Consider the following 12597-nt stretch of genomic DNA (forward strand, 5'->3'; position numbering starts at 1 on the left):
TGGCACTTAGCTTTATGGAAAGCGTAGTATGGCTTTCCTGGTGTGTCTTCTAGCGGTTTTACCTCAAGTCGGTAATAGACCGTTTTTTTTTATTTTATTTTCTCCAGTATGTAGCTTGGAGATTTTGTAATCATAACGAACTCGCGTTTTATGTGCGTCCTGGTACAAAACTATTGTTCTTGTTGTCTGGGTCACTTTTTTGAGGATGGGGCAACATCTGAGACGACTTTCTCTTGTTCGCCTTCGTGGTCTAAAGCTTCCTGTAGCTTTACATACTTGTACACGCGAGTGTACAGGTCTTCCAATTTCTCAGGACGCTCCTTCATTAGCGACCTGTATAACCAGGTGTGTTTCTGGATAGCCTTGGTGAAGGCCAAGGTGGCGAAGGACTCCTTGAGGTCGCTATCCATGGACAACAACTTGGTCTTGAATCGTCCTAAAAGGGAGCAGATTGACTCATCACTCTTCAGCTGGAACAACAGGAAGAGTGAGTCGAGGTCAGCTTTTTTACATCTGTTGTGGACGTAATGGCTAGCGAACTGATCGGTTAGCTTCTCAAAGCTATCAATGGAGTTCGGTTCCAGTGAATAGAACTAGTCAAGAGCTCCATCTTTCAAGCTTGTAGGAAACAAGCGGCATTGTAGTGGTCGAACTCTTGTGCACTATAGAGTACGAGGCTTTGAATGTAGCGAGCTACATGTAGACCAAGACACGTACTGCCATCATACATCGCGAAGCGCGGTTGGATGAAGTCCTGAGGGGAGGGTTTACTGAGTACCTTCGCTGTGGATGGGGACACTCTGTATGTCTTTAACATCTTTTGAACGATCTGGGTGGCGTCCTTCTTCACAATAGTTTGATCGATCCGCTGGGAAAGGTTGTTGATCTGTTGATTCACTTCGTTGATGCCGTCCTCGGCGGTGACTCCGTTCGGGTTCTGGGACTCGACCTGGGTTCTTAGTGCAGTGTTTTCCCTGCCAGAGCAAGGTGATGCTGTCGTTCATCATGCCAAGTTGGTTGACCAGGTTCTGAACTTGCTCTTTTAGGCTTTCCATGCTTCGTGGGCTTGCGATTTGGATGGTTTTTTGAAAGTATGTGTCACACCCCAAATTTCAAGAAAATTTAAAATAGGGAATTATTCAAGATATAAATATCTCAATCGCCACCCTATTCAATAATTTGAAAACCCAAGGGTGAAACGAAAACCTAATATCCTAATATCAAACACCACAATAAAAATCTGAGATCAAATTTAAAACAGAATGAACAATCTATCAATCTCATTATTAAATTAAAAAGAAACTAACCAAATCTATTACATCTGTCTCAATTCAAAAATGTCCACTCCATAAAACTTAACCCAGAAAGACTCCAAGAGTGAATCCAAATCAAGCGTCGCCATCCACTGTATTCTACCATCTATGTTTCCACGAACACACCCACATTGCAAAACAAAACAAATATGGGTCAGCAAATTGAATTTGCTGGTATGAGTAAGACTAAATATAAAAACAATATGTTCAATATTTCAAATAAAGGAATATACTATTACAATCATTTCAACTTGGAAGACAACTTAGTTTTATTTTCTTAAAACGGCATGTAGTTTCTTCCCAAGTAAGATTTCACCCCTAATATACAATTCCAAGAATCTCATATAACAGTACTCATCATTCCCACTTTCCAAAATAACTCACAACATAAATAACACTTATATTCTACTTATTAAATGCACATATAATAACCTAATTAAATATGAGTTTGATACACCTTACCTTTAAGCCAACACGTCGTCTTAGGGTAGGATATTTACGTCCCTGCATAAAAAATTAATAGATCCTACCCTCCTGCAAAACAGAGTTAGACATCACAATAAAATGATTTATCTCAGTCAGTTAAATTTTCATTCATAATCAAAACTCATTTAAGACATTTAAGTCTAATTGATACAACTTGGCTCGTCCCGCATATTCGGAGAATACCCATCATATACTAACAGGTCATTCATGGCACATTCAATGAATACCTTGGGTCATTCCCGCCACATTCAAGGAATACCCATCATATACTAATAGGTCATTCATGGCACATTCAATGAATATCTTGGGTCATTCCCGCCACATTCAAAGAATACCCATCATATACTAACAGGTTATTCATGGCACATTCAATGAATACTTTGGGTCATTCCCGCCACATTCAAGGAATACCTATCATATACTAACAGGTCATTCATGGCACATTCATGAATACCTTGGATCATTCCCGCCACATTCAAAGAATACCCATCATATACTAACAAGCCATTCATGGCACATTCAATGAATACCTTAGGTCATTCCCGCCACATTCAAGGAGTACCCATCATAACACTAGTAGGTCATTTATGGCATATTCAATGAATACCTTCCTATCACATGACATCTCAAGTCATAATATATCATTAACAAATCCTAAGGCGTGGAGAGTTCTAAAGGTGTGGTCGACTCGTTGAAAATATTATTCTTAGTTCACTTATCATTGTACTAGCATTAATCATGCACAACAATTGATCACACGCGCGTGCAGAAAGTTATTTTCACGCATTAATGCAAATAAATCACGCATTTAAATATCATTGAACTTAACGCAACACGAATGGTCATCAATCAAATATAATTCAAACAGCCACAATTAAATACTAACATTATACACATATAGTTATCACAAAAACTAATATATAATATATAATATAGTGGCTGCACCTGTATATAAGGCTGCCTACGTATCCAATCTTTCAAGATTGGAATCAAGCCTTATGTAGCTCTTAACTAATAAATATCAACATTTTTATATGTACCTTTAAGGAAAACAACAATTTAAACTATATAGAATCACATACAATAAGTTTCAAATACTCCCACAATCATATACATAAAGTTTCATACCCAGAGATACACTATGAACCTTTAAATCCAAAAATTCACAAATGGATATTTCTACCTTTTTTATTCTAAAAAATGATCTTATAAACCATGTCGGTTCCAAATAAAGCCACAGTTTAAAAGTAGGCTAAAAACACTATATAAAACACCCAAGAAGAGTTTAAGAGACTCTTAGTTCATTACTAGACATATTCCCCAAAATAGGTTCATGCACATAAAGGATAACACGGTAGGTTTTCTAGCCAACTTGTCAATGCTATAGTTTTTCCTACATTAATCCAAATGACATGTAACTTAATTATTTAGAAACTAGGATATGTAGACCTATTGTTTTATGTAGAACTCGAAATCCCAGCCTCAGCCCATCTAGAAGAAAACTTATGTCAAAAACGGTAAAAATCCTAATTTTCAGCAAACTAGATTTCTGGTGGACTATATTCCAAATGACACAACTCTTTCCAGAGGTATCCAAATGCATCAAGGCTTTTTGTGTTGAAAAGCTAACACACAGAACTTATTGTTTTATGTTTTACAAAAGTATTCAATCTCATTCTAAATGTGCGAAAACTAGGTTCGAACGCAATGCGCGTAGAAACTAATTTTTGACGCACTGTTTTCTGCCAGTCAAACTTCCAGACGCCATAATTAATTCCACGAATCTCGTAATGCAATGAGGCCAATTGGAATAGAAATCAGACTTCCAGATCTTACTTTCTAATGTTTTCATAAAAATATTGTTCAAAATATAACTAAATTAAACTGAACTTGAACACAGTGTGCAGAAACTGATTTCTGACGCATTGTTTTATGTTAACCAAACTTCCAAACATCATATCTACCTCCACAGACCTCGGAATGCAACAAGAAAAATTGGGTTAGAAAGAAGACTCAGAAAACTAATTTTTTCATGTTTTGACAAGAGTTTAAATCTGACCCTAACTAGGTGAAAACACGATTCCAAACAGGCATAGATCGGATTTCTGCCATCAGAAAAGTCTGATCTGCCAACTTCGGAAGGGTGTAACTCCTTCTACATAAACCGAAATGCTATGGGGATTTTTGAGTTTGAAAGAGGGCAGATAACACTTACTTAACGTGTTTTAAAGAAAACCAATATCAATCTCTAAACACACTGAAATTCGTATCCAAATCAGACAAAATTCATGACTTAAACAAGACCAAACAACACGCACCAATATTAGAATAAAGTGTATGCCCATTTGAGTACTTACCAAATTTAATAGAAGGGTTCGTGTTCATGTAGTATCCTTATACACCAAGAAAATGGTTCAAAACTAATAGATAGGCTATGCTCACGCAACACATTAAAGTCAGACTTATAACCTTGCAAAATTATTAGGTGGGGAGAAATACAAAGGGTGTTGTACCTCCTGGTATTCAAAACCCGTTTCTCCTATGCATGGAAATCATATATCATGACTTATTTTAATATAATAACCAAATCCACAAATTCCAGTTTAATTGAAGTTAAAAATTCTTAGTCACAAATTAGACTATATATATACAATAAAATACAACATGATTTCCATTGTGCAACAGATGTCAAATCATGCCACAGTTACTAATCTATAAAGAAAGTACTGTGCAACAAATGTCAGATCATCCAACAGTCAAAAATATGTAAAGAAATTATTTCACAGATGTTCTGTATCAACTCCACGGACACCATGTTCCTACTAGTAAAGAAACCTAAAATAAAAACAAATAATAGCTCTTCAATGCACAGGATTCTGTTTTGAGCCACATTTCGTGCATTCTATACACAATGCATAGTTCCATAAATGAAAGTTAGTAGAAAATCTATTTACATTGGTCAGACTTTTTTTGTCTCTATTCAAATTGTATACCCCACCATAGTCCCTACCTCAAATTGTATACCTTAACCACCATAGTACATTGGGAAAAAAAATTCAGCCCCACCTTTTTTACGTCCAGATTCTCTCCTCTAACTGCTTCTTTCGTAGTTGGTATGTCATTCATTACTTTACAAAACTATTTTCTGTTATGCCTCGCCTCAATTTCCAGAATGACAGGTCAGTTTTCCTTGGGAACAAATACATAGAGAAACCAAAAAAAAAATTGATTGCCTCAACGATGGTCAGTGTTGTTTTTTGATGATGTCTTCCATTGAAGATACAAGGTTAGTTTTTTTTAAGAATGTTTTCAGTTCAGACAGAATGGATTTAACGGATTTAGTATATGACGATATTTTCCCTTGCTTGGTTTTTTGGTTTCAAGATAACAACTTTATTGAGTCTCAGGTATAAGGTAACACAAACAGTCGGCCGAGCAGTGGTAAGATTCCCCGACTCAATGTTCATTCATGAGTTAATCCTTATTGTTTTCGTCTCAACATACAGTCTAACTTCTAATGTATATCTAATGTAACCTTATATTTGCTTTCAATATGCTGATTCAAACAATCACACAAATTGATTCAAATTTACTCCATAAGTTAAATATGGATTGTGAAACACTAGCGCCAGTGAATCGAGAAATAGTGCAAGAGTACATTCGAACGCAAACAGCAACACAAATTGAGGTCAACCCACTATCAAAACTTAGTTTTCCTTTGTATAACTTCAAGTCAGGTGAAATAAAATCATACTGGTTTTAAAGCTACTGCTACTACAAATTCTTCATGGTTCTATTTCAGAGCAACTTTGTCATCAAAGAACACCCCAATTCCAAATACGACATCAAATAGCAGAGAAGATTGTACTCCAACATTACGCCCAACAACAGAACATCCACTGCCACTTGAGGTCGTCACTGTAAATCGTTCTTCCGTTATTGAACGACTAAATCAATATGAACTAGCTCAACGTGCGCGTAGAGAAAGGGAACGAGCTTTGCGATTGCAACTCACTTCTCCATTTGGAACTTTTGTTCCTTCGTCAGTTACAAACTATATTTCAGGAGGTTCCACACATGATCCCATGCTGATATCACAGTGTCCAAATGATATGCAATTTGGCAATCAATTGTCACCATTACATTCTACCTGCGAAGACTTGCACCACGCTTCTCCAGTATCGACATGTAGTTTTTCCTCCAGCCTCCAACTTGGATCATCTCCCTTGCAAAGCAGCCAGTAAGTCTAATATTACCCCTATAAACTTTTTATATTCTTATTTTATGGTGATTAAAATCTCATTGGTACCTCTATTTTGAATTTCATATCAGTTAATACTACTCTTGTGAGTACGTCTGAGATAGACTTACTTTCTCAAAAAGATATGAATTGTGACGAAAACCATCAAGGCCTACATCAAGTCGTGATGGTCAATCGTTCAAACATAATTGAACAACCCAATCGATATGCACTGGCTCAACGTGCGCGTAGAGAGAGGGAAAGAACTTTATAATTGCAAAGCGTTTTTCAAGTGCCAAGTGTTATTTCTTCATCCACTATAGACAATGTTTTCAGAGGTTCCCAACATTCTATATTGACCCTGCCTCAACATAGCGACAAAGGTAAAAATGTCGTTGATGATGAGACACTGATTTTACAAGGTCCAAATGATAGGCAATTTGTTAGACAATTGTTTGTAACACATTCTGGTGCCGAAAATATGTGTCATCATTCTCCACGTTCTACACATAATCTCGCTTCTGCTTTCCAACTTGGATCTTTTTCCTTGCATAATGGCCAGTAAGTCTGATATATATTTGATAAGTGCTCAAAAAGTGCTATTTAACCCTTGATTATGCTTCTTGTTTAGCCCTCTTAGTGGACTAATAGTGTTTGTAAGTTATGTTTTATGATTCTACAGGTGAAAGAGAGAGTTTTGTGGAATATTAGAGAAAAAGGGGTAAAATTGAGCAATTCGGAGCATTAAGGATTGCATGGGAAGCCCGTGGACAATCATAGAGAAGGCCAAGGAATTAGAGCTATTAAATATGCGACTTGGACCTATTTTAAAGCCTATTTGGAAGCCCAAGGCCAAAAGATTTGTTACTTGGACCAAAGCCCGCAAAAAAGGATATAAGGATAGAGCAGAAGAGATAAAATAGGCTTATGAGTCTGGGACGCTTGGATCGAGCGTCCAGATGCATTGATCGCGTCTGAGACACATGAATAGTGCGTCCAGACGCATGGATCGACACTGTAGCCAATTTCTTCTCAGTTTTGGAGACGGTTGGACTCTGAAAGAAGTTTATTTGTATTAGGAAACAAATAACGGTTTGGAATGCTTCTAGAGCTCATTGTAACCTCTATAAATAGAGGACCTAAGTGCCTCATGTAATTTGCCAATTCACTTATACTCTTGTCCCCAGAACTTAAGGCAGAGAGAGATTAATAATAAAAGATCGGTTTTAACTAGCTGAGTCTTAATAAATTAGTCTTTCTAGTCTTATATTCTTCGACTCTTCTTCTTCTCGTTCTTCCTTCTCTATGGAAGGCTAATCTTCTCCTTCAAGGGAGGAGATGAAGCCAGTGCTTAAGGTTTAATGATTCTTCTAGTTTATAGTGTTCTTCAATCAGGTTAGTTCTTTATGTTTTTAGTTATTAGTTTCATTGCCCAGACTAGGGGATGGAAGTATAGATTAAAGTTTTTATTTATTGCAATCGAATATCATGCTAGTTTAGGGTTTTATTTATTGCAATTGAATATTTGCTAGTAATATGCTTTTATTTATTGCAATTGAATATAATGCTATAATAGGGTTTTATTTATTGTAATTGAATATTATACTATTATTCTCTACTTTTCTTCTAGTTGTGTATTGTTTTAGAGTAAGTGAAGTATTCCTTGTGTTTGCCTTAGATGGTGATTCATTGAATAGCTACCCAAGCTCACATAAAAAGAAAGAAGATACTAGTAACATGAATATAGGAACAACCTTAAGTAGAGTTATTCGTTAACGATGTTTCGTCCAAGAGGGCATCGACACTCGCTCGATTGTCTAATTGTAGTCTACTTGTGAGAACAACCATGAAGCAAAAGGTCATTGAATCAAAAGTGTTTGTGGATTCTAATCTCTTGAATTCCCTCTCTTATAAATTCTTAATAGTTTAGTTTAGTTTAGTTTAGCATTAGAATCTATAATCTCTATAATTATAGTTTTTAATCCTTCAAACCCCCTTTTCAGTCCTGTCTTTCATATAAACATACACTTAAAAGTGGAACGATACCCTATTCATCCTTTACTCATTGAGGGATAATTAGGTTTTGATACGCTTCTATTTTGTTCAACGACCATATCTACAACATAAAAGACATTTAAAATCACTCCATAAGTGATGTCAAAAATATACGACGTCACTTTTGCAAGTGATGTAACTGGTGGCGACGTGAAAAGTTAGGGTTTTCCACATCACTTTTTAAACGATGTCCACAAGTGATGTTACTTTACATCACTTTTTAATTGATGTCCACAAGTGATGTTATAACTTTACATCACTTTTTAATCGATGTCCACAAGTGATGTTATAACTTTTAGCATAACTTTTTAAGTGAAATCAATAAGACCGATTAAACGTCACTTAGAAAGTGACGTTTCATTTAGATTCCAAATTACTTGTAAAGTGATGTGAAATAACTCTTTAAATCACTTTAAAAGTGATGTCCCATTTAACAAAAAAAAAAAAAAAAAATTGCCCATATCATCTCAATATAATACCATTTTCCTGGTCATTTATCATCAAATAAAGATGAATTGTATCTTAAAATCACATTCATCACACGAATATCATCTTCAATTACAAATATTACACTATATACAAAAAATTGTAACAAGCCAACATATACCAACAAAATTTAATCTACAGTACCGTAGTAAGCCAAAAAGAACCACAATCACCCAACCAAGAACCTATCACAGCCTGACTTGATGCAATCAATTTAATCCAAGAACCTATCACAGCATAACAAATCACTCTGTTTTCTTTTTTCTGCAGTATGAAATATTGTACTAGAAAATCAAAACAAATTTTATAAAAGGAAAATAAACAGACGGAACATCCGCATAATATAGTACCTAAATGGCAAAGGAAGTTCTATAGAAAACAGTTACTTGTGTTCAAGATCAGGTACTTGTGTTCAAGATCAGGTTCAGCCCTATGCCAACAGCTGGTTGGAGGACTTGGAGGTTGAGTTAAAATAAAAACGTTGTCGTCCATTTTCCTGCATCACTAGCGAAGTAATCTAAAACTTGTGCCTGCCCAGAAAAAAAAAAACATTTAAATAGTTGTTAATGATTTCGGTAGTAACACAAATAGCATGTAAGCAGCACCAGTGCTTTAGGCTCCTATCTAGTATGCTAATATTTTTCCAGATTACAGTACTCAAATTAATGGTGCAATTGATTAACCATCATAAGACTACCAAAAAGCTTACCACAATACGGATTGTGATAGAGACTGCATATACCAATCAGAACTCAAATTGTCTTTAAGCTTAACCCTATAGTTCCCTATGCAAAAATTGGAACCATTTATCAGAAAATTTTATTGCTTAAACTAAAATCCAAGATAACTTATTAAAGAAAAGAAAAGACAGATAATTTTTAGTTGGTCAGATGATATTGAAAAATTGAGTGGTTTGAACTAGCTAGAAAAAAAATACATGCATTCAAGATCGAAGCAAAAACTAGACGGTTTAGAATGTGAGAAGTTGGAAAAACGCAAGCGAAATGGTGTGGTAGTGCAAACCATAAGCACCTAACCATTCCATCACAAAAAATAAAAGCAGATGCAACTTTCATAGTAGGTTCCAATTTGTATTGAATGAAAACATAAAGATATACTTCATAGTTCCAAGTGCAAAAACAAAAGCAGCAATTGTGTATAAAAAGAAAGATAAAGTGAAGTGTTAAACTGTTCTAGTCCAGGTTGCCAAACTGTGAGAAGGTGTAGTTTTATTATTGATTTAGCAAACAGTTAGGTGTAGTTTTATTATTGATTTAGCAAACAGTTACAATCAAAAAGTGAATTGAGGCTGTTGAGAAGAAGGAGAAGATTCCACTTTGCACTAGTTGGGCAAAAAAAAACTTCCGATGCAGATTGGAGTTTGGGGAGTTAGTGTGTGCAAATGTCCAATAACAAGTCCATAGGGACAAAAACAACAACAATCACATTATCCCCATGCATCTAATACGAACAAACATAGTAAGAGCCCTTTGCTTGAACTAAACAGAAGCATACATGTTGTATATTAGAGAAGAAACATCGTTGTATAGACCTTCAAATTCATAATATAGTCCTTATCTGACCTGGTGTATGTCTGGCCAATGACTTGGGATCAGGATAACCGTTCTCTAGATCCATGATTGCATTATAAACCAATTCGTAAGCTTCGGCAAGTGATCTTGCTGCACAGATACAAGCCTCTGAACGTAGTTGTGGGACTTGCATCTGTTCAAATTCAGGCAACGAACCTTCAATCCCCAAAACGAGTCCAAATAATGCTCTCAAACAATTTGAAAGTGATACAGGTGGCATGCCCTCTACCTCTGCTAATGACAATTTAGTTGATGCATCACTATCTTCCTTGTTTACCAAATTCTGAATTTGAGATATTCGGTTAACAAACCATATTTTCTTAGGATGCTAGCCACCTCTTTCTCCACAAGAAGGTTCACATTTTTCTCAATCATGGATCGAAGATTTTTAACATTCTCTGCAGCAACATCATGTCCTAACAATGGTTGCTGGATAGCAGATAAGCAATTGATGAGGAAGATCTTGGATGGCATGTCATTACTCTACATGACAAAATGATTTTCGAGGTAAACATACATAGCTCATTAAATACTTACAAAAAAACAAAACCCGATGTCATTTAATTATTTTCACTTTTTACATTACACGACACAAAATTGATTCTAAGAAGGAAAGAAAGAGAGGAATGTAATACTTGTTAGATTGAGCAAAAGCCAACTTTACCAAAGGCCAAAGGAACCAATGTACACATATAGCAACACATATAACTGTCTGAAATCAACACATATAGCCGTCTGATATACTCACCATTTTAGATGGCTTCAGTAAATAGTCCATTAAAGAGAGTAAAAAATGCAATAATTATATTGCTAACCAACCGGGTCGATATATATTAAGGAGATCTCAAGTAAGAACCTCATAAATGTAGCTCCTCTGCACGGCACAACATATAACACTACAGTATTCTCTTATGACAGCTCGTATCAGACGCAAATTGTCGATGAATTTGTGAATTAACAAATACATGGAGAATGAACAGAGGTTTGCAACTCACCTGAGAAGATGGGATGGAACTGCTGTTGTTCAAAAGAGCATCAACAGGTGATGAAGAATCCCTAGTAAATTGGCTTGAATCAGAACTCGCTCTACTTCTCCTTAATGACTGGACTGCTTTGGATCTATGTGTTTTCGTTGCTTGCTCAAACATCTGCAGGGTGTAAGAATCTGAGTAAATGACTTAAAAGCAAAAGGACTCGCGGACTTGACATCTAATCAACTCGAAGACACGCCTAGAACTTGTAAAAAACGTATGGTAGAAGAACTTCTTTCAGTTTTCATCAAAGAAAGAACTGGTTTTAATGGTAGAATAGAAGTTGTCAGAATCTAAGACATCTGCAGTAGACTAGCTTACTCATGTTCTCACTAGTCACTAGATCTCCAATAATTAAACCACCTTAGGATGTCAACCACAGTAAATACACGAGTATAGAACTTGTCTTTAAACCAATGGCCGTGACTCAACCATAACATTAAGTTATCAAGAAAAGTATTGGCTATTCCACCAAATCTATTGCTTACCCTCAGCAATAGGAACGTAGGAGCAAGGACTCAAAGGTTATTGCAGTAATACTTGAACGATGGGCTCCAGTGAAGCAGATATCACAGGCTCAAAGTCAAGCTTCTTCACTGAAGCAGGAACCATCAGGCTATTGTAAGTATCAATAATTTCCAAGAATATCAAACTCCTTAAACATCTTGCCGATTAGAGGTGATCAATTTGACAATGTAATCAATGCCAACTTCAAAATAAACTCCACAGTTTTGAAAAATTAATCCCATTTTAAAATACAAAGTGATTTCTTCATATAGAAACCAACTCATATCACCTGTAAAATTCTTGAACTTGAAGCATGAGAGCGAGAGAGGGAGGGCGCCAAGGCTAGAAAAATGCGAGAGAGATTAATTGAAGAACGAGAGAGAGAGAGAAAGAGAGACGAGGTGGGGGTGAGAAAGGAGACCTTCTCCTTTTGGGAGTGGGATGGATTTCGGTTTCTAGGCTGAGTGTGTTGGGTTATGAACTATTTGAACTTTAATTTGGAGTGTCGGTTTTCTGAAATGGGAAATAATGAAAAATTTAGACAAGGCTCCCATATGGTGGCAGTTTTGGGGTGGCTGGTGAATATGGTGGGGGTGGTGGCGGCTTTGCTTAGCGAGGGTTTTGATTAGAGAGAAAATCACACGGGGTGTGGTGCTAGAAATTTCATTTGAGGCAGGCCCCAAAAATTTGGTGTAAAGTCCAATAATTGACCTTCCGCAATAGCAATTAACCCAACAATGCAATCAATTTTATTGCACCCATTCGTCCAAACGCTATCCTTAGTTTTCCAAAAAAAAATTATAGGGTTTTTTTATAAAATCTATTGAATAAATGCTATCTATTTATAGTTTTCTAGTAGATTTGGAAGTCACATTATAAGTGATTTC

At 36.0% G+C, this 12597-nt stretch overlaps 1 protein-coding gene across 9 annotated transcripts; it reads right to left on the reverse strand.

The window, feature by feature from the left end:
• Positions 1 to 8561: 8561 nt before the first annotated feature.
• On the reverse strand, positions 8562 to 11844 carry LOC147482779 (conserved oligomeric Golgi complex subunit 6-like). 9 transcript variants are annotated; one of them, XR_015206162.1, is made up of 6 exons: positions 11692 to 11844; positions 11168 to 11320; positions 10164 to 10305; positions 9290 to 9365; positions 8987 to 9110; positions 8562 to 8844 (listed from the first exon to the last, which is right to left on the reverse strand). XR_015206162.1 is itself a non-coding variant. In XM_086580675.1 (5 exons), exons 2-5 carry the CDS (start codon positions 11318 to 11320, stop codon positions 9098 to 9100), a joined length of 384 nt encoding a protein of 127 aa, XP_086436801.1. In that variant the 5' UTR covers positions 11692 to 11844; the 3' UTR covers positions 8562 to 9097. The 9 variants fall into 9 exon arrangements, 3 of the variants coding, with proteins under 3 accessions (XP_086436801.1, XP_086436803.1, XP_086436802.1); XR_015206163.1 differs by lacking the exon at positions 9290 to 9365; XR_015206166.1 differs by lacking the exon at positions 9290 to 9365 and adding an exon at positions 10402 to 10655 and having other exon boundaries at positions 8562 to 9110.
• Between the last annotated feature and the right edge of the window lie 753 nt (positions 11845 to 12597).

The sequence above is a fragment of the Coptis chinensis genome, chromosome 8 (genome assembly GCF_015680905.1).
Source record: "Coptis chinensis isolate HL-2020 chromosome 8, ASM1568090v1, whole genome shotgun sequence".
Classification (NCBI taxonomy): Eukaryota; Viridiplantae; Streptophyta; class Magnoliopsida; order Ranunculales; family Ranunculaceae; genus Coptis; species Coptis chinensis.